At 44.0% G+C, this 22,606-nt stretch overlaps 1 protein-coding gene and 1 long non-coding RNA gene across 3 annotated transcripts; one reads left to right on the plus strand and one right to left on the minus strand.

Annotated features, from left to right (window-relative positions):
* The first annotated feature begins 2,861 nt into the window (after positions 1-2,861).
* Positions 2,862-11,943, plus strand: LOC108080699 (uncharacterized). 2 transcript variants are annotated; one of them, XM_041776023.2, is made up of 7 exons: positions 2,862-3,207; positions 3,911-4,426; positions 5,071-5,378; positions 7,117-7,189; positions 7,267-8,318; positions 8,925-9,483; positions 10,081-11,943. In XM_041776023.2, exons 2-7 carry the CDS (start codon positions 4,273-4,275, stop codon positions 10,245-10,247), a joined length of 2,313 nt encoding a protein of 770 aa, XP_041631957.1. In that variant the 5' UTR covers positions 2,862-3,207; positions 3,911-4,272; the 3' UTR covers positions 10,248-11,943. The 2 variants fall into 2 exon arrangements, with proteins under 2 accessions (XP_041631957.1, XP_070145193.1); XM_070289092.1 differs by having other exon boundaries at positions 2,862-2,977.
* A 458-nt stretch (positions 11,944-12,401) lies between these two features.
* Positions 12,402-13,448, minus strand: LOC108080710 (uncharacterized). Its single transcript, XR_001770929.3, has 3 exons — positions 12,820-13,448; positions 12,670-12,751; positions 12,402-12,613 (listed from the first exon to the last, which is right to left on the minus strand). It is a non-coding gene; the product is annotated as an uncharacterized lncRNA (long non-coding RNA).
* Positions 13,449-22,606: the final 9,158 nt, after the last annotated feature.

Here is a 22,606-nt window from a genome sequence, read left to right on the forward strand (position 1 = left end):
AGTGAATCCCCAACATAAACAGCCAGCTGATGCGGGACAGAAAGGCAGATTATTCAACAATACCACCGAGCAGAGCGTCTGTCAAAGAGCTGCAGACTCGAGTGTCAGATGTGTCTTAGCATTTTAAATATTTACATCTGGCATATGGCATTTGCAAGTGTAATTCCCTCCCGGGGCTGCCCTGAGATTAGGCCCAGAATGCGGTGGCTGTCGGGGAGCTGGCCACTTGCCCAGGGCCAGCTCAGGCTCAGGCGCAGGGCCGGTCCTCAGAATTTATAATTGTAATTTAATTTGCATAAACTTAGGTCGCCTTGCCTTGGGATCGCGCCCAGCGAGCACATGTCCAATTAAATGAATCACTTTTATGGCCCCGCCAAGGTTGCCCCAGCTGAAATTTTGAAACAATATGCTTTAATATTTATGGGCCAAGTTTTGTGATAGGTTTTGTTTTCGTTTGGGCCAAGAAAGGATTCGCCTAAGCTGCAGTCATAATCGAAACAATGGAAGTTACAACATTAAATCCGACGGAAGGCCGTTGACGGTTTTATTACATTTTCCAAACAATTGCCCAAGATTTATTTGGGACAAGCCCTGACATTTTACAAAAGCCCATTTCGCGCAGTGTTTGGCCAGAAAGTGTTATTTTAATTAATTAATGCATTCATTCGACTGCCCATTTACACGTGTCCAAAACCAAACGCGGCCATTTATTTACCTCGGTTAGAATGGCCTGCCGCAGCTTTTAATTAAATGCCTATAAATCTATAAATACTATCAATAGTTAAGTATTTGCCTTGTAGATAAATGTTTTCAAATTCGCTTTCCGCTTATTAGGATTTCGCTTAATTTGCACATTTGCGGCGATACAAGATAATTGCTTTGGCAAACATTATATTCATATCGGAGCGGCAGCATCTGTCAGCCGGGCTTAATATTTAGCCATGGCGACATAAATATTTTCAGCACATTTGCACGCTCAGAGGGATCCAATTTGCATGCACATAAATATAAATACTCGGCCTGCAGGATGGGTCAATTGGCGCTGCTCACATGGCCAGAAGTGAATCGATTGCGCTCCGTGGGGACTTGTCCATGATTTATGTTGGCCTTTCTGTTCGATGCCAACTGTTGCACGGGCTCCGAGCTGCGAGGCAGCCTGCTCCAGGACGAGCCATTGTTATTTTATGTTAATGCATGACATTGTTAAGCATCTCGAAAACGTACAAAAGAAATTAGCAAATGTGAAAAATAAAAAGAGGAGCGCCGTGGCGTGGCGGGGCAATGAACGAATTCAACGGCAACTGTTGACAGTTATCCTGACACAAACACGCATTGTAATGTCTAACAAGCTTCACAGTAGCAGCAATGGCAGCGGCAGCGGCAGCACCAAGCATCGCTTGTCACTCAACGGCCTCAGAGTCCTGCTGACAGCCTGTATCCTGTGTGTGTATGTGTGTGGGTGTCTGTGTCATTTACATATTTACACTTTATGCACGGTGCTTAAGACTGAACTTTAACAAGCGGGCCCCTGGTCCTGACCCAAGAATTCCTCGTAGGGATAAAGGAAAGTTTAGACATATCCGTTGTCCATAAGTTTTCACGTCAAAAAGGATCAATAGATCAATAGTAAAGGACATTTTATGCCCGATTTGCTAGGCAACGAACAACTTTTAATGGAGTATTCTGCAATTTGATTTTGTACCTTTATATTCAGGTAGTTTGAAACAGCAACTACATATATAAAAATACAGCCACTTTGTACATGTACTTTACAGTTTTGTTTTTTTTTAACTAAATTTAGTCGTTACTAGAGTTAAATATTATATTATATTTTAGTTATATTCTTTCATAGGCCATATTGATTTTAGGTATAAGTTTGCAACGCACTGAAGAAGTAATATAAAGCTTGTATGTATATTGTTGATCAGGATAAGCAGCCGATTATATCTATATAAATCCTTAAGTCTGTTACTAGTTTCTTAGTTTTTGAACTACATAACTGAATAAAACTTTTCAGATAGTTTGCCTTCTATCACAGGTATTATAATACATATATAATTATATAGTCAAAGAACAAGATCAGACCACCATATATATTACGTCTGTCATAGAAGTTATTAAATTAAATTTAAATTTTGTGAAAATTTTGGTTAAAAGCTTACAGCTATGTTGTTTTCCATTAACTCCGAGGTATGACAATATTATATGATTTCTAAATTACGCAATTTTTCCATAATATTCTTAAGATGATCAAATCAAAATAGAAACCGAAAAGTGTTCCTTAAAATAATTATTGATTTTGATTTTAACTCTAATAGCGAAGTCCTAGTCATAGTTAACATTCTTGTTAGATTAACTTATCCAACTGGATATCTGTTTAGTGCACAAGTTTCTGATAAGAAAGGATGCGTTTCTCCACAATAAAGTGCGGCGAAAGCGGAATCGAAATCGAAAATCTGCGCTCAAGCACCGGCACCTGATATTGTTTTGCATTACGCCAAAGGGATGATTAAATGCGGTCAGGCCAACGCGACTCAAAGTGGGAAGAGTGGAAAATGGCAAACTGGCGGCGGGGCAAATGCAATTTCCAGCAAAAAGGCCGGAATAACGGCACATAACTGATTCACTTTAATGCAATTTGCATGAATCCCCTGCCCGGCATCCTTTTAACAGGGAGCTAACAGGACTCTGTTAACGAACGCTCTACAGAACGCGAGCTGTGTTTAGTGCGCACAGCCCCCCATTCATAACGGCGAAGAGAGCGCTCTCCGGCAAGAGAGAAAGAGCGCAAGAGAGCCGAGATTGAGTTGTAGGCAATAAATACAAAGGACTCAGCATCCGCAGCAACAGTGGGCGTCGAGGATTCAGTTATCGCGTAGCCGCCGTGTGTGACGGACAGATGCCGATGTCTGAGGCCGAAGCGAGCGAAGTTCCACATAGTTTCTCGGGCGCCAAGTGCATTCAATTAACATAAAATGTAATTAGAGACACTCAATCTTGCGCGCTCTCTCTCTCGATATATATATATATATCGTGTGCCTTTCTGGCCGCATTAATTAAATGCAAACAAACGGAAAGTGAGCAGTGCGACAAAACTAAAAGTCATTAAAGAGCCAGCGAATAATTCAGGGAATTCCCCATTAAACGAGTGGCGGCAAGTGCAGGTGGAATCCAATCGAGTTGGCCGGATATTGTCGCAAATTAAAAGTAAATTAAATATTGCCCAGCTTTATTGGAACTTATGGTGACCAGGCCAGCTTTGTTTCATCTATCAATGTGGGCCCTGCCGCTGGCACGGCGCTAATTTCCCACACTTCAAACGTGGCCGGTCCGGGACTGGCATGGATTTCCGTCTCCTGCGGAAGTCCTCCCCATCTCTACCGTGCTTTGTGCTTTGTTGGGGGGACCAGCTTACGTCCTGATTTCTCTCTACTCTCCACCTGCCTCGAACCTGCTGCTCGACTGCTGTTTGTTGTTGTTTGGCTAGCTAAGCCCGGCTTGGCGCCCCCCTGGCCATAAATTAAGTGAATTGACAGTGCATTTACCCGGGCCATTCAGCCAGCACTCGTAGTGGGCCGCCCAGGCTCCTTTATGATTAGTTAATGGGATTCAATTTCATTTCGCATTGCCTGCCGCAGAACGTAGCAATCGTGGCAATCGTGGCAATCGCAGCTGCCGCAGCTTCCCTCGCTGATTACATAAGGCACGTTTTCCGGGGGAAACACTTGTTGGCTTGTCCTTTCGCCTTCCCCAGGCACGTAGCCGGAGCCGAGAAAGGAGTTGTTGCGCGGGGGAAAACGAATCACGGCGGTGCCATTAGGAACTTGGCAAAATAAATTCAATATAAGCGGGGGCCTAATGGCAGTAGTTGGGTTTCCATTTACATTTACTTTCCACGTCCTCTGTTCAGCCTTCATAAATTGGCGTGGCTGCGAAAATCGCTGCCTACTCGAGGTGGCGCCCCATTTAGAGGCGCATTGTGAATGCAGCCTTTCACCGAGAAGTGGCGACATGAAAAAGTACAAGTGTGCATTCTAAGAATAACAAACAACTCGAGTGAGATAAAACCAGCAGCTGCGGTACGGGTATAAAGTGCTAACGTAAACACAGCCGGGGAAGGAGCGTAAACAAACATCGGAGCAGCCCGAAAGAGCGGTGAAGGTTGTCCCGCCGAGTCCCTGCGGCTCTGTGTGAGTGTGTGTGTGTGTGAGTGATCCAAGTTCTAAAATCCAAAAGGAGCCAAGAGCGAAAAAGCAAAGAAATGTGCAAGTAATGTGCAGCCAGGAAAGTGCAATGCCATCCATAAAATCCGCCGAAAGTGAGACTCTGCCCGGGATTATTAGGAGCGACAGCATGACAAACGGCAGCTCCTTGAGGTCCTGTCTGCTGGTGGCCACCGTTTTGGGATTACTCTGCGGGAGCGAGGGTGAGTCTGCAGTCCAAGGAGTCCCTCCATCACGGGCTCAAGCCACTGCCCGGAATAAGGAGAGCGAATTCATTTTACAGCCTTATTAAATCTGTATTACATAAATTACGCAGGGCACATTGCTCTGAATTTTTATGAGCGTTTTACGCTTTCACATTTCGCATTTTCCATTTTCCGTTTGCCAGTCGCCTTTCCCAGCTCGCCGCTTTTATGTCATAATGAGTGCAGCCTTTTGATTTAATGACAACTGTTTGCCATAAAACAACATACGTATGCACACACAACGCTGGCTTTTATGTGGCCTGTGATTTATTTCACTTCTTATTTTTATGATATTTTATCAAATATGCATAATAAAATGCCAGCGACGCCAGCTACCGTTTATGGCCCTCGAAATTTTGAGAGAATTTCACATGTGAGGTGGCAACAGCTTGCAGATCAGATCCTTTGTTTGTGTGTACCAGGGTGGACCTTGGTTTTGTGCAAAACATTAACATTATTTTACCTCTTAACACAACAGATTTATTTGATATTGACTGTCGAGGTCCTACCCTTGAGTACTAACCAGCCCCTGCTTACTTTTGCGCATGTAAAGAGTCGAGTCAGCACGGGCTTATTTTGCATTTGTTCTTGCCTCCACGCAGCCTTGCCTTTTGAGTATATAGACGAGCACGACGACTTCGCCTACGACCTGGACACCGCGCAGTCCCAGGCCAAGTACGACGCCCGCCTGCTCTCGCAGCAGATGCTCAGCGAGGCGGAGCTGCAGCGCCAGCGGGCGGACGAGGAGCAGGATAACGGCTTGGAGTCCGGCTCGCCACGAGCTCAGGGGATTGGCGTGGCTTCTGCCGCGGATGGCGCGGACGGAAGCCCCACGGAGGAGGACTTGGAGCCGCACAGCCGGGCAGCAGCTTGCTTCACCAACGGACACAAGTACACACACGGCCAGAAGGTACACTCAAAGAATAAAAAGCTGAAGCCTTAGTAGTAAGCCCGGATCATAAATACTTCACTTAAGTGGGAGCTATATTGTTGAGAAAGTGTGTAATGCTGGTTTGTAAAGTTGCAGGTGACAGGGACAAGGGCACGCTTATGGCATGCTTTGGCTAAATCTTTATATATTTAATACCTATTTCATTATTTCAATACGGTTAACACATAATTATCCAACAAAATCAATCCAATAAAAAATATGTCCTACTGAGGCTAGAACTCTGTACCTCGCTGAAGGCACTTTTAGACAATCAGATATGCAAATTTCTATAGGAAACGAGTCTCTAATAACCAAATTGTTGAATAGGAAAAACTGGGAAAAGTGGAAACAAAGTTTTAATTTATTTTAAATGAGAGTTTGATTCTTTTTTTATCTCTTGGTAGGTTACAATTAAAATTATATTCCCTTTCGTTTAAAAGGATTTGTTTTTTCTTTTTTGAACCGAAAAACTCATGTTGGAAACTATTAATTTTATTAAAACTAAAAAAAAAACTTTTGAAATTTCATTTTTATGTAAATGTATTCTTTATAATATGGCTGAGTTAACACAGGTTACGTTTAATAATTAAGATATTTTAATTTTTAAATATTTACGCAATTTTATTACTACTAAAACAAATAATAATTTAGGAACAACATAACCATTTGTATGCAAATACATTTATTATTTAAAACTACGTTTAATAATGAGGGCATATTCATTAATTATAACTAATAAATAATTTTCAAATTTACACAAGCTAATTGCCGAGTTTATAAAAATCTGTTAAGAAAATCAATTTCAATTGGAGCATCATAAATACTTAATCATGTCAACATATGCCAGTAAAAACCACAGTACTCTCCATATAATGCCTTTATTTTAAAGCCATTTGTAATTTTGTGTTGGTTAATTTAGTTAACTTCTTGCTTATTTTATTAGTTTGGTCTAAGAGTCTTAAACGAAGCCAGTTCTTAATTTTTCTGCAAACAGAATTCTGGTTTTCTTCGGATTTTAAACTTAAGTAACCTGTTTAACAATGTTCTGACTTTGTTTACTACATTGAAACAGTAGTTTTACTCCCAAAGTCCGGTTTACTTTCATTGCTTGTCTAGAGCATAACTAAATCTTTGCCCAAAGTAGTGCACAACAAGCTAATGCCCCAAGTATTTTACCCTTATGAAATAATATCGATGTGCACAATTATCAGACTATGGCTTGGGGTCAAAGGCAGTTGGAACTGTTTTAATAAGTGGTTTACAATTACGTTTCAGTGAAATTGCCTCCCCATTAATGCACAATTTGCACGAAAACAGAGAACCTAATTCAGATGAGCTCTCTCCCTGTTAGAAACAGATCACTGCTTAAAATCGTAAACTCGTTGCACTTGAACAAAGCTCTTGCCTGATTTCAATTAGTGCCTCGTTTGGGCCCAAGTTATAGTATCAGAGTCAGTGTGTGTGTTGGTATCGGCATCCTGCAACTGTCGGTGTCTGCCATCAGTGGCTGTTTCCTGTTCCATGGGCCGACATGTGGCCTTCCCTTACTCATTCATGACAGCACAAAGCCCTCAAATCGCTTTGCATTGTGATTGATTGTTCGGTTGCGGGCACATACATAAGTACATATGTAGTATGTCGGTGTGGGGACCGCAAAGCATCTGAGAGAAACATTCAAATTATACGCTTATATGCCTTATCTTCCGTCCGGGAACAGGTGCCCCGACTGGATGCCTGCGAGGTGTGCCTCTGCATGGACGGCGAGATCTTCTGCTGGTGGGAAAAATGCGGTTAGTTCTCACTCGGTTCTCGGGCCGTTGTGCGGCATGCATAATATAACAAGAAACTTTTGCCTTTTTCCCCGCAGATAAGGCCAATGTAAACAAGGCGAAGGCAGTGGCGTCAGGAAGTGGTGTTGGCCAGGACGAAGTCGTCGCTGGCAATGGCGATGGTAATGTCGGTGGCGAGGGTGAGGGTGACTATTCAGATCCATATCGCTACGAAAGCACAACGGGAAAGTCAACAAAAGTGCATAAAGCGGCTAGGAAAGTTGGCAAGCGGCATAAGCATCGCAAGAATCAAAAGAATTTTAATGACTACGAAGTTTACCACAGCCACAGGCAGAAGCAGCCGGATTATAAAAAGTCTGCCGTAAAGCAACAGCTCCAGCAGAAGCAGAAGCACCAGAGTGACGGCGGTGGTAACTACAATATAATCAAGCAACACAAACACGAGCAACAGCACAAGTTGCCGGCGCAGCAGGAGCAGGGGAGTGCCGCCGCCTTGGCTGTTAATCAGGCGGCAAAGGCAACGCATTATCAGCCACCAGCTACGTCCCCGCCCCCGCATCAGCACGAGCATGAGCATCAGCAGCAACACCATCCCCACCAGGCCCAGCATTCGTCCAGCAAAATCCTGAATTTCCCCGAAAACTTGCCATCCCTGCTTTACTACGACTACAAGACCGAGGAGCACGAGCATCACCAGCACCAACATCACCAGCAGCACTTGCTCCACGAGAAGCAGCGACTCTTGCAGCAGCAACAAGAGGCGTTGGCGCGACAAAAGGCGCCAGTGGTAGCTGAAGTCGGACCAGGGCCCGCAGCAGAGTCAGGCACCAACTTGGGCACCGATAAAAACCCTGATGAGGCGGAAACAGACAGCGATATTCTGCCGGAGCCGCCAACAAAGCGGCCAAAGGCAGCTCCCACACAATGGTCGGCGCAGGCGTTGATGACAACCCGGGCAGAAGCAGCAGGCGGACCAGCGGCAGCCACGTCTGCGACAACGACAACTACAGCAGCAGCAGCAGCAGCAGCACAAACACCATCAGCAACAACAGCGACAACGAAGGCAGCGACAAGAACAAATGAAATGGTGACAAGCACGTTGTCTAGTGCCACAGTAGCAGCCACAAATGTGAGTTGATCTGCTTGAGATATGGCTTCGGGACTTGGGTCCTTGCAGCGGGCACCATACCCAGAAGTTTGCTGTGTATGTTTTAGTAAATGATAAGTAAACTATACCACCATAGTCATAACTTTTCAATTCAATTCAATAGATTGAAGGCTGGGAATTCAGTAAGTTACAGACATTCAGACACATTTCTAAGTCGCATTAAATATGTTTCTAAAATATATATATTTTTCTTGTTTCCTTCCTAAAACTACTCCTTTATCTACTTGTTATTACTTAAGCGACGATATATTAATTCAAAAAGTTGCACTTGTCATGTTTCTTTAAGGGAAAAGTATTCCTAAATCCTATTCCATAACCAAGCCCATTGTACTCTCTGTACTTTTTTGCGCTCTTTGCGAGCCTGGAAGCTCACCCAATTAGGCTTTTGGCCACTTCATTGGCCGCCACAGGCTTGAACTTTGCCCTGCTGCTGGTGTGTCCAGTGAGCCTGAAACGCTCCCCATAATGGGGTCCTTCATGCTCGAGATGGTTTATTATTTATTTTTTCACTATGCAGTCAAGTTGAATTAACAGTCTGTGTTTTATTTTCCGCTGTGGCCCGGCTAGCTGCAACATGATCGCCGTGGACATGACGCGGAGGAGGTCGACGACGCGTTCCACCGATGGCTGACGTCCACAGAGCTGAACGCTGACAACACAAACTCGCCCGACGACAACTCGGAGCAGGAAACGCCAGCGTCGACAATAATCGATGATGTTGGCACGGCCAACAGGAGCGAGGAGAGGGGCGGCCTGGCCAAAGACAATGGCGGCGATGCCGTCTTCTTTCGCAGCTCGTACAACGATTACAGCAGCGAATTCAATGGGAGCGTTGTCAATATTGACATTACACTAACTGCAGTTGATGTGCATCCCCATCGCCAAACGGATTTAATTGCAAATGGCAACAGAACGTCAGGCGTTAACGACAATGGCAGCAGCATCAGCAGCAGCAGCAGCAATGGAACAGCAGGGACAACAATGGACCCAGAGGCAGCCAGCAGCAGGAGCGGCAGTGTCGACAATCAGGATCAGCCCGGGCAAAGCACTGCTGTTCCGCCGTTCACCCTGACAACGATTATAACAACAACGCCGCCGGCACCAGGGCGTATGTGCAATGTTTTGGGTAAGCAAGCAAGCAAGACACCGAGGGTCGAGATGGATTATTGCTGCACAGAGATTTGCAACATGTCGAGTTTTAAGCTGAACTATAATCATATAAGCATAGTTTTTTATTTTTTTTAATTTTCTCACAGTAAAATGTATTATTTATTTAGAAATTATTAGTTTTGTTTTTAATTTTATCAAAGTTAACATATTAATAGTTAAGTTTTTGATATTTGGGGGTGCTGCAGAAATACCTTGTCTAAAAAAAACCTAAAAAGAGTTTAAAAGTTAGCTACAAAATTAACACTGAATAAGATACTTTAAAAATTGCATAGTATACTTTCAGGCACCCTTTAAAGGGTTTTTAAACCTTAGATTATTTTAATTTCATTAAACTTATATCCTTTTTTAAATATTACAACTTTATTCGCACATAAATTACACTTTAAAGCCCCCGGGGAACTGTGTTTTTCTCTGTGTAATGAAATCACAATGCTTCTACATTCGCAGCACCTTCATTTCTCATCCATTTTATTGCTCCTCCGTCACAATTGCTCACTTCCTAATCCCATTTAAACTGCAAATCGAACTCGGTTCCGTTGCTCTCTCGTTGCAGGCAAACTGTATAAAATTGGCGACATTCTGCCACAGGATACGGGCAACTGTCTGCAATGCATTTGCACGGATGCCGTGACACCCGACGAGATGCCGAGTGTCACCTGCAGTCCGCACAATTGCCCGCCGCTGGTGCTGCCGGATCTGTTCGACGCGACTGGCTACTGAGGTTACGGGTTGGTGCTGTAAGTTGCCCAGGACCCAGGACGCAGGAGCCAGGACCCAGGACCCTAACCAGGACCCTGCGGGTGCTTGGGCGGCAGGTGTTGGAATTTTTAAATGGATCGAATCGTGATTTAAGCCCGCAACCGAAACCACAACTACAGCCAGCCGCAGGATACGGGGCAGGAAAGCAGTCACTCACTCGCACAGTCCTCACTCCCATATTGCGTGTCAAGGTCTCAACTAACTCAGCATAATCGTATGGATTTCAGTGTAAAGCCCTCCCTATCACGAGTGCCGCGAGCACTCTCTAAAACGAATACCTATCAGCAAGCATATACTATACTCGTATTGGACTATATATACACATATATTGATCAGATCAGACCAGACCAGAGCGGGGAGCAGGGCGGCGGAAGGGGCGCAGTCTAGGTTTTAATGCATTTTATAAGAACGCGAGGTCATCTCTCTCCCCGATCGAGTACCGACAAGAAACAATTGAATGTATACAGCAGTAGAAATTTTAAAGAATTTATAGATGTACCACAACAGAAACATATATATATATACATACATGCATATATCTACCGATGTCTATACCTATTTGTGTATTGAATTCAGTTCAGGAACCGTTCACAAATTATTTCCCGACTGAGACAAAGGCAGGCTTTCAATATATCCAACAAAGGGAGAAATCGAAGCGGAAAAAAAACACTTATACAAGAATAGGCGACTAAATCTATAGCGAAAAAAACTGAAAAAACTGAACAATGACAAATAATGAACAAACGTGTGTAATATTTTAATTTGTATATTAAAAGCAAACAACTTATTCCTGATTTGCATGCAAATACCATTATTGTTTCGCGCTTCTTTTAGACATTTAAAAATACATACGTAATCTACGGAAGCGATACCAGGACATTATGCGATGTATATGGAAGTTGTTTTAACAAAGCTGAACTTGGCAAAGAAAGACACCATATCGAGTAGTAATAACATTTTAAGCGTAAACCCTAATTATACCTAAATATATATACTTAGAAACTGTCGTATATAGATTCAGTGAATTTCAAATTTACAGCGATTCCCCCTGAAATTGTATTCCCTTGGTTTCTAGTGGCAAAGACAGCATTTATTTCAAAGCAAGTTTAGGCGTGATAAACATTAATTCATTCGGAAAGGGTTAAGTTAAGTCAAAAAGTATATACTTCAAAAGTAGAAAACAATTCTGATTGTAAGGAAAATCAAAGAGAAATTCGAACCAGTTTCCATTAACTGCAGACGGGGTTGAATAGAACTATATAGACATATGGAAATTGGAAATCAAAATGCAAAATATACGTACACACACATATATAGTATATATATACCGGAAGAACACAAAGCATACAATATAAATATTTAATATTGATGTTCCACAAGAGCAAACAGAGGAGCAGCAAATAAATAAAAAATAATAAAAGAATACATGAAAGAAATAGAACAATTTCATCTTGGTCGAGGCGTATTAAAAATGTATACAAAAGTCTATAATATGCGTATATATGTATGTGTAAAATAAATGTAACTACAACTCTCAACTAATCCCACACTCACACGCAGAGCCACTAGCATCGCTGTGTGTTTAAATGGAATTTGTGTTTTGAATCAAATTGAAATCAAATTGACATGAATAAACCGAAACACAACTAAAGCATTACCAATATGCTAACATGGCTGTTGTCTGATTCTGATTCTGTGGTCACTGGGCTATTAAGCAAAGGTAAGTTCGCCTGTTAATTTCTCTCAGCTCTATTGTCCATTAAATTGAGCCTTTCAATAGACTTAATCTTGCACATATGTGAAGTTTTCAATGGATTTGCTGTTGACCCCTCACCTGACTTTGAGCCTTCTTAAGGATATGAAAATTAGTGCAAGTTTACACGAGGAAGGACTCTTGAAATGCCAGACCCATATTTTTGTGAACCATGATATTTTCGAAGGTATACAAGGGAATTACAAGTTAGTGTAGCACGCAGAAAGGGCAATCTCCTACCCCAAAAAGTATACATCTCTTTTAGGCGAGCTAATCTAGTTATATCCGGTTCAGAGACTATATGAAATAGATCTATAAATCATCATCATGCTACTTAATCTCGATTTTTCAAACGATTAAAATATTTTTTATAGCTCTTTATATAAAAAAAGCTTGGTTAGACATAAATTTTTTTATTAAAATATATTGATTCGCCAAGTCATCAACGTAAGGAATTCACTACGATTTGTAAAATATGATTGCTAAGTTTCAGCCAAAAATGTTTTCTAAATGATTGAAGGAGCCTTCTCCAATACCTTTGGTTTCAGTTCAAGGGTCCTGTGGCTAACAAAAACTTTAAATCGAGGTTATTATTTAACAAATATTGTATGTACAGCTTTTGGTCTTTACCTGTTGCCACAAGAAGTAGGCTTCCGCCTCAGACACCAAACTCCCTGACTGCTTGGCTTTCCATGTAGGGACTCTCCAGCACCTAGACGAAAAAAACACAAGGAACTTAACTACAAACTAATCTTTATAGGTTACTTTGTATTTGCTTACCTTCGCGACGGTAAACTGCCTCTTGATAAGGCAGCAAATTCATGAACGCTACCCTGGACCTGTTCTCCTGGAGAAGCTTTAGCTAGAGCAGTGTGAAAAACTCACTCTTACTTTCCATTGCTCCTTAAAACTGTCCTTTAATTTTCGTCAATTTGCTCAAAAATATTTTCCTTTTGTAAAGTAATATCCACGACGAATTTGTATAATAATTTAGTTATTAACACTGCTGGGAATTTACTTAGTCGCCCTCGCTGCCTGACTCGAAGCCAGAGTCTTCGGCCAACTGGGCCAAGATCAACGCAAGCCTTGACGCATCAGGTACACCGTCCTCATCTGAAGCATAACCGATACTAGTACGGGAGTCAGATGCTTGTGCTACGACACGAACAGAACGATGATGGTTATGCACGCGCCGGCGGAAATGGACAGTCCGCTGTCTGTCACCCCCTCCGTCCATGGCAGGCTGGTTTGGTTGGAAACGTCTTTCGCCCCAGTGAAGACGCTAAAGTTGAAGACTTCAGAATCGATGACGTCCTGCTTTGTGCGTTTTGGAATTTAGAGTTTGTAGGAATCGGGAGCTGCTTTCAAAATGGTTTCGATAATCCCTTAACCGATGTGAACTGAAGTGACAGGCCGCACAAAGCAATACGAATGCGGAAATTGCCAGCGGCAGATTGGCTGTTTAATATTGTTAAATAAAGCGCATCGCGATGGCCGAATCCGGCCGTTCATATTGTGGCTTTATTAGGTTTTCCAGGGGTGATTGTCCCCCTGCGCCTCTGTGTGTGTGTGCAGCGCAATCATCGCAGTGACAGCCGACCGCAGGCTACTTTCCAGCTGTGCATGTGTAACCGGAGGCGGAAGTCGCGTCCCCTTCCGGCAGCCTATTCCCGTTGCCTGACCGCACAAAGCCATTTGGCCATTTTGGGAACAAGCCCTAACCAACACGCGGGCCCGCACCCACACCCACAGCCACAGCCCACAACCCATGCTGGGCCAAAGTAGTTGGCCGCACAATACTTTGCTGTCAATTTGTGATAACAGCAGCTTTATTTGAAAATATGTGCGACTTTATTTGCCGGCTGCGACAAGCCGATTTTTGCGGCCAGTCTCCACTGACAGCTGCTGCAGGCTATCACAATTGTGGTCAAAATAAAAGGACTGGATTTGTTATTATAGACCCCTTTTATGATAATTTAAGTATTAATGTATAGTCTTAAATATTACTTTTACTTTAAGGCTAGCGACAAATCTTCGACGAACTAAAAATGTTTTATCTCCGCGCCGAGATTGACGGAGATATGTAATTTTAATGCCTAAATAGTACAAGAATAACGTGACTTCTTAATTCAAGAAATATTAAACCAATGATACAATACTTTCAGAAATATGTTTTAAACTAAAATATAAGGAAGCGATCCCTTTAGCCACCTACATTATTTTCCTGGAACATAATCGCCTCAATATAAACATTTGGTTGATATTTAAGTTCGATGCTAATATCATGACAACCACTGTGCACTGTGGGTTGTTTGGTAGGTATGCTGATGGAACGTGTGAAATTGAATATTTAGAAAGGGTCCCCCTTTCAGGTGGAAAGCCAGTTAGGCGGCAATGAATAGTTGGGCTTAAAGCGATTTGCGGAAACCGAGAGCGATGAAAGGAAGGCGACCAGCGAGGGGCCTTCTGCCTCCTCGCATTTCAGACCCAACCGCATTGCCGACCCGAGTTCATTTTCTGCATTATTATTATTTTTATGGCCAGCAGCAGTGGCAGGACTGTGGCCCCGAAGGTCTCAGCTAATTAAATTCCACACATTCGGTGTACAACTACGGGGAGCGTATGGTGTCTGTGTGTTTGCATACGGACGACTATATTTAAATTGGCTCTACCCGGCCATATCGCTGTCAGAAAGCGTGGAGTCAGGGGGCCGGGGAGTGCACATTTTTAATTACGCTGCACATTTGCATTTGAATTGCGCATTTTACAGGCTGATAAGCCGAAATAAAGGCAACAGTTGTGCAGGGCCAAAGCCAAAGATATGTTGGCTTTGGCTTCGGCCACGCCCCAACCGCCCCCAGCCTCGTACGAGCCACATTTTTTTTGCTGATTTCCAGAATGTGTAATTTTCAAGTTGACAACTTTTGTCCCAAAGCAGTGACCTCGTTACACAAACACAAGTGCAAGCCCGGACCGCCATAGCTGGGTAAATACATATAAGCACTATATAGTATGCCATAGTAGTATATTGCATTAGAGCCCGGCTCCTTCAAAAAGCATCGGCCCGCAGGCATAACCCCAGTGAGCCGCACAAAGCAGGGCTTGGCGAGAGCACGGGGAGTGCATTTCAATGCAGAGCAAAAAGAGAAAGTTGGAGAACAAAAGGCAAATGGCGCTTTTAAATTTCACTGCCTCTGCTTCGATTCCGGGCGCTAATGGAACCCGTTCTCCTTTATGCCGCCTGCAGCGTCCGCAGGGTTTCATCGTCCTTTCTATTTTCCGCCATCATCTTCAGCGGGTTATTCCCTCTATTACTCGATGTGCTTCATGAACTCGGCGGAATCTATTTGGTACTTCTATCCGGATTGACTCTGAAAAGTGCAAGAACCCTCAGAGCGCTATCCCTTACCTGTAACTGAACCATTCCGTGGTCTTTCTCTGGGATAATGATTTATTCTCCTTCCTCTATGCCGCCTCCATCTTCAGTATGCTTCATGAACTCAGCAGACTCTTTTTGGTCCTTCTATCCGGGTTGACCTTAGAGTGCTATCCATTACCTGTAAGCGAACCATTCCGTGGTCTCTCTCCGCTTTAATGGCTAGGGTCCTGCCATCCTATTTCCGGTTTTGCCACCGAAAACGTGCTGGCAAGGCCCGCCATTTAAGCCATTTTTAATGACAGGCTGACGCCTGGCGCCTGACAACGGCTAATGATGGCGGCTAGCCAAAGTTTTGCGGCTTTTGCGGATTAAAATTGAAAACGCCTGCATTCATTAAATCTGCGAAAGGCAAAAACCTAACTAGAACGTGACATGGGGCAGGTGTCGCATTAATTAGTGTAGGAACTCACACACACACATACGTGCATGCGAAATGAGGATTTCCTAAGGCAGGTGGTTTAATTTTCCTAAGATGTGTCAGCCGCAATTGGGTCAAAAAGACTTCGGGTTAAGTTATTGCAGAATGCAACTCCTCCTCCCCCACATCAAGAGCACCGAAAGAGGACGAGTGGGCACTGAGGACACGTGCTTATTTGCACAGAGCCCGAGGCTGGCAAACTAACTCCTTTGATAGTTTGCAATGGCACAATAATTAACTTATTGGATTATCGGACAAACGGGTGTATGTAGTATAAGCCAAGGCTGCAAAAGCATGCCCGGCGGCCGTAACCCCATGATCCCCGCTAAACGGTGGCCTTTGTCAGCTTCATAAATAAATATGCATGGCTCGGCGCCTGGACCACACCCACCTGCAGGCCATGTGCATGCGAAAAGGTCGCTCGGCGCCCTCGAGCTCGTTTATAAGCATTCATCATTCATTTGGCAGCGTGTCTGGGCCCCGGGCAAGAATCTCACAAATGCTTTGCGACCCCCATTGTTCCATCCTCATCCCCATGTCCACCGCATCCCTAGCCCCATCGCCAGCTCCGACCCAGGCACCACCGTGTGGCTGATGTGGCTGATGTGTCTGTTACCTTAGGCCAACCATAAGGCGGTGCACAGTGGTCAAGATCTAGAATTCAATTCATCGAAACTTAAACTGGAGCAAATTCTTTAGCCGTTGGATGAAAGTATTTAATCTTTTGCGTGGTATATCTTTGAAAAAGATAGTATAAGAAGCGTATACAAAGCTTTACAAAGTTTTAGGGACAGACTTTAGAGTTAGATCCCCGCTCTCTTGAAATTTTATTTAAAAACCCTGGTGAGCTCTCATGTACTTTAAGGTATTCTAGATCTGTATGCACACAAACGCACTTGCTTGAAGTGTTTTTAGTCATTTTATACTTTTAGTTTTTTACGCTCTCAAAAAAAAAACACATTTTCCTAAATATGAGTATGAAGCACCAACAACTTATCGCTGGTAACGGCTCTATACTTTTAGACAAATCGTTTATTAATCCATGAAATTTGAGGTCTCGCCCACTGTGCGTTGGAACGCAACTTAGAGCTCTGGTATCCAAGATGAGCAGCTGATGGCCGTGACTGCGCCTTTGTGCCGGGCGAGTCTTGAAGTGGCATCCGAGAGTTGAACACACAAATTAATCTTCATCTACCGCACACACCCACCGACCACCGACCACCGACTACAGACTTTGGCCCGGGCGGCTCAAGTTTGGCATTTAGAAACGCCCGAAATAGTTTCAAAGCAGTACGAGGAAAAAACAAAAGGCTTTGCTCTGTATATCAAAATGAGTAAAAATCGTTCATGAATCGTAGGTTTCTGAGTTTGCTTTCAAGAACTTTCCATTTCATCAACAAATTCACGCCTGATTAGGACAAACACAAATCAAAATCATCATTATCAATAAATCTGATTTTATTAGGCCTTCCATGTATATTATTTCTGCTAATTTTTGGCACAGCTCGATTCCCATTGTGCTAAGTGTAAGCCAACGGCGGACTTTATTTTAGTGACTCCTCGACGACTGGGACCGAGCTAACAGTTCGTTGGTCACGGGCTTTGGGGACCTTTGTGCAGGACCTCCGGTGCCTCGGTCAACAACCGCAGGGGCAAACAAATCTCGTCCTGCGCGCCACCGTTGCCCCAAAGGGTGTTTGTATTTGCCGAGTGCTGGTCACTCCTTTCCACACTTTGCTTAATTACTGCCAGCAATTATGAGACGGTCCCTTTGGCCGGTGGTCTAGTGGTAACACTCTCTCTCTTTCGAACACTGCAGTTTTCGAGTGAACAAAATATTGCGGCTAATACCCAAATATGTATGTGGATGGCCGGAGTGATCAGTCAAGTTTTTGTTTACACTCTGGCGGCTGGCCTCAGTGCTCGTAACTGGGCGCTTGGCAACACTTTAAAGCCCCTGCAAATGGACGGGCTAATTCCGTTACAAAATGCACAAATTGTGTAATTTTCAAGTTAACAGCTCTTGACCTGGTTCGGCGTACTCCCAACCCTTTCCCGCCCAGGCTTCCTCTTCCGGCTGCGCTCTCCTGTTGATTTGGTTCGCGGAATTTTGTTTGCTTTGCAGCAGGGCGCAAATATGCAAAAGCGCAATTGTGTGTTAACTTGGCTTTGTTGGCGCGTGTATGAAGCGGGGGGCGTGCATACTTTTAGGCTCAGAGGTAGTAGCAACATTTTATGCGACTGCCACAAGTTTGTTGGCGAAAGTTTAAGCCCGTAAAACTTTTAATACAGCGCCTACCGATTGTGCCAGGCCAGGCCCACGGTACAGTAACAAGCTTTTAGCGAATACACACATTAAGCCTTTTATTTTTCGGTCTCTCCTCCGTGAAAGGGCTCGAAAGGGGCCCAAAGTTCTACACACACCTCAGGAGCTCCCGTTGTTGTGTCGTTGTTTAACTAACAACAATTCCTGGGAAGCGACTGGCGGGGTGAGCGAGTGCAGCCCCAGAACAAATGAGGAAAATATGCTTCAATAACAAAACACTCAACACTTGGAAGCGCAAAAAACAAGGCAGTCGGGGACGAGTGCTAAAAGGAACAACGACCGATTTACATAAGGACCCCGAGTAGGCACACACACAGAGCAGCCATTCATCCATCCAGAGAAATGCAAACACGCCCAGGAAGACACTCGGAAAAACCAGCAGCCATTGTAGCAGAAAACTTTTTGCCGGCATTTGGCAAGCGTTTTTCGATGCACCAGCCAGCTTTGAGCGAGAAAGAGATTTATTAATATTTAACAGGCCAACTAAAGCAAAATACATGAAGTTTTTCGAGATATGCAAACATAATAACTGTTGCAGCAGCAACAATGGGTGAGAGAAGGTTCGGCAAGGACGTGAGGGGACTTGAGCCTGTGTACCAGTTCCTTTTTTTTGACCCACGCGTAGTCCTGGGACTGACTTCGATATCCTGCAGACTAGCCCGGCTGCAGGAAGCACTTTGTGGACGGACAAAATGCCCCACGGAGCGCCGAGCGGGAGTCACGAATATTTTCCATCCTTCGTCCTTCCTGCCAATCTCCCGCAGTATCCAACTGAAAAAGGGTGGTTCGTTATAATTCAGAAAACTCGAAGAATAAATTTAATACTATATTCATTCAAACTAATTTAGCTTGTGATGTTTAAAACAAAAATTTATCTTATTTTGGGTACCTAATATATTAGATAATGTATATAGAATGGAAATAAATGAATTCATTCTAACTGAGAAACGAAAACTTTGAAACTTGTCCTTGTTATCAATTGACAACCATCTAGTAAACCGACTATTGAGAAATCTACACTAAGAGTAAAGCAAATCGACTTTGAAAAACGCAGAGTCCCTGTGAAAGACCTGACCCACCGAGCCACCCTACCGCTTGCCACAACGGCAAACTAAAAGGGGACCTGACTCTGGGATTGGGGGCTGTGGCTGTGGCGTGCATTATTGAGTATGGAGGGAGCCACAGAGATTTTTTCGGGGACTCCCTTTGGCAGCGCGTTGACAATGCGCGACGCCGTGCAATTGCCATCAAACGCAGCACTAAAAGCCGAACCAAACTCATTAGGCTTGCAACGCCGAGTGGCGGCCGTGCTCTAATTATGTTGTCTCCCCCTTATTCCCACCCACTGAGGCCGGTTAGGGTCCTGGTCGTGTGTCCAGGCCCCCGCCCCAGGCAAGGCGAAAATCGGAGCTGCCATTTCCTCTTCACGGACAATGGGGCTGCGATCTGCTCCCCCTCGGGGCGGGAGGGACGGTTGGCGTCCCAAATAATGACCATAAAACGGGTTCATCGAAAACGAACTGTTTTCTTGACCTTCGGCGGGCATTAAAAAGAAATAAATAATAAATCAACTCGGGCATGAAATATTCAATAACCTAAACCGACAAAGATTTACTGCTTAGCCATTTATTTGCTGCGACCCAAAAATAAAAACCCGGCCCGAGAAAAAAACACTTTGTAAGCAATTTGGGAAAGAAAAAAGTTGGCTGGATATGTTTTGAAAACTGCCAACTAAACAAGAAGTCACTCAAGGCCCCCGAACACACCTACAGCTCGGGGAACTTGGAGCAGGATCGGGGAACACGTACGCACACACATACGCACACGCCTGCCAAACAAATTGAAAGAGTTGCCAAAGTTGATTGCTGGCTAAACGAAAAGGTTGCCCGGATCGAGATTGAGGGTGAGAATGGGGGAGTAAACCTAGTAGTCCGACTGGCCTTAACCTGGCTTACGGGGGCGACTTTGACGCTCTTCATAATTTGCCAAGACAACAGGCAACAAGCCAAGGGGGCGGGTAGGCACTTGAGAGCTTTGCTGCGGCCACAAAGGAAAATATAAATTGTTTTTATTTCTGTGGCCGCCTGTGCGAGCGAGGAAATGAAGTAATCAAAAGATAATGACACAAAGGGAAATGGAGGAAAAGTCATCAGCGTCAGCCACGTGAAACGGCGAAAGTTTACCTGGCAACAACCATGTATATACTTTTGAGAGATGCCAGATAATGCATATGCGGGCCAGGAACTTACCGAGAGTCCTGTGCAGCGTTGGCCCTGCCCCCTCAGCCAGACAATAGTTCGGCATCTGTCCGGCGGGCGGGGATATCACTGCCAAAAAGGACATTTAATACAGGCAAATAAATAAAGCTAGCTAGCTGGCTAGCTATTCTCGTGCGTTGTGGACACGGGGCGGAAGCAGGAAAGCTACAAGCCAGGATCCGGAAAGGAGCGAGCGAATGGGGGTGGCGCAGTCAGTCGCAGGATATGGCTGTGAGAAATTAGTGGAGTTTTGGTGGCGCATAAATTGCCAGACATACACAAGCGGGCGAAAAGCAGTGGCGTATCTACCGCAAACAGTGCGGAACAGCACCATAGGACCGCTGTCGAAAGCAGATTTAAACTGAGTAATAAAGACAAAGACAAAGACTTGATTAAGTCAAATATCAAAAGCATAGACCAGACTCTTTCTCTCAATATTTCCACCTTGATTTCTCTTTAGATCTGTTAAATATGAATTTATTCAGCCAGGATTCCCCTTGTAATTTAATTCCAAATCAAACTGTAGCCAGTCTGCATTGGCAATAAACTAGATTGCTCTAAGCACTCGAGCGGCACTGTGTGCCAGTGGTATGAAAATGGAAATAAAGCTTCCAGAGGAGTCATGCCCATAAAAGTGATGGTTCGCCAAAAATAGTTTCCTCCAAGATAACAAACAGGACGAGACGACGCCGGACGCTAACAGTGCCGAAGGGCTAACAGCGAGAGCGGAGAGCGCGCTAAACACAGCTCTGTTAGCTCTACTAGCTCTGTTATCGGCGAGTGCAGGCGGGAGCGCCTTAAGGATATGGCCTGATAATTGCAATTTATTGCAAGTCAGCCGACAGCTAAGACCCAAAGCCTTAGGATGCATTCCCCCCTGGCACCAAGGTTACCCGGTTATAAATCACAATCAAATTAGGCCCTGATTATGCCGAGTCGAGATGCATGAAATGGATTAATGTACAGCGGTCGTCGAATCTAATAAATCAATGACCAGCAGGACTGGCTAATTTAATTACTTGCCCCAGAGCACCCAAGATCCTGTCAAGCTACTTACGTATATCAGGTCCTGTCTGCCTGTTAACGCGTTTGCAAATAAAAATTATCAAATTATTTTTGCACTGATTGTGGCGGGGACTCCCCGTCGTGTGTCGCTCAATCAATTATTCCGCCGATTTCGGGTATTTGCATGTGCAAATCTGATTTACACGCACAAATGAATATTAAATTGCTTGAATCAATTGAGTTCAAGTACACACACACACACACACATTGCGCTGCACTCATTGTGAGTTTTCGTGCTGTGCGCAATCAATAATAACATAAATCGCGCAACGAGCGCAAAATGAAAATTCGGAAAAGCGTACTCCCTTTCCCACCCGACTCCTGTGGCATCCTATTCCTATCTCTATATATTTGTCTGCTCGAGTTACTCCTTGAGATGTCCATTACACGACACTCGTTCTTCGGTGAAGGAGAAGGGCACTGCTGATATTCCCAACAATGTCTGTCGCTGCCAAACCTATTTAATAAACCTGCAATCAATTTAATGGCACTCCTGATATAGATTTGATTTCTATATTTCCAATATTACTTTGCTCATTAAGGTGTGGAACATCGTTTTAATTTCTGTTGCATTGTAAAATCGTATTTGTATTTTCCCCAAGGAGCATTGCTTATTACTTTCTTGTAAATTCAAAGATCCTTTGATATGCTGCTGCTTCCGTTTCCTCGCCGTTTTCCGTTTTCCGTATTCAGCCTGCGCGCTGACATATGAAATTCCTGAAAACAAACTTTATTGAATTTCGTATTAATTTTTTCCGGCTTCAAAGTCAAGACTTTGTTGCTGATTGTCGCAAGGGTTTTAATATGAGCGAAAGCGCTTGTCTGGCGTTTATTAAATTTTATTTGTGAGCAGAAGCACAGCAAACTTTTGTGTTGTGTGGCACATTGCAAGTGCAGTTGACATCTTTATGTGCGCACCCCAGTATTTGTGTGTATGTGTGCCAGGACGAGTAGGTGTGGTTGTTGGTTTTTGATGTTGCTGTTGGCCTTCTTGTTTTTTGTTATGCCCGCCCGTTGACATTTGCCAAAGCTGCCAGAATTGCTGGACTTAAGCAATATTT

Source organism: Drosophila kikkawai, chromosome 2L, assembly GCF_030179895.1.
Source record: "Drosophila kikkawai strain 14028-0561.14 chromosome 2L, DkikHiC1v2, whole genome shotgun sequence".
NCBI lineage: Eukaryota > Metazoa > Arthropoda > Insecta > Diptera > Drosophilidae > Drosophila > Drosophila kikkawai.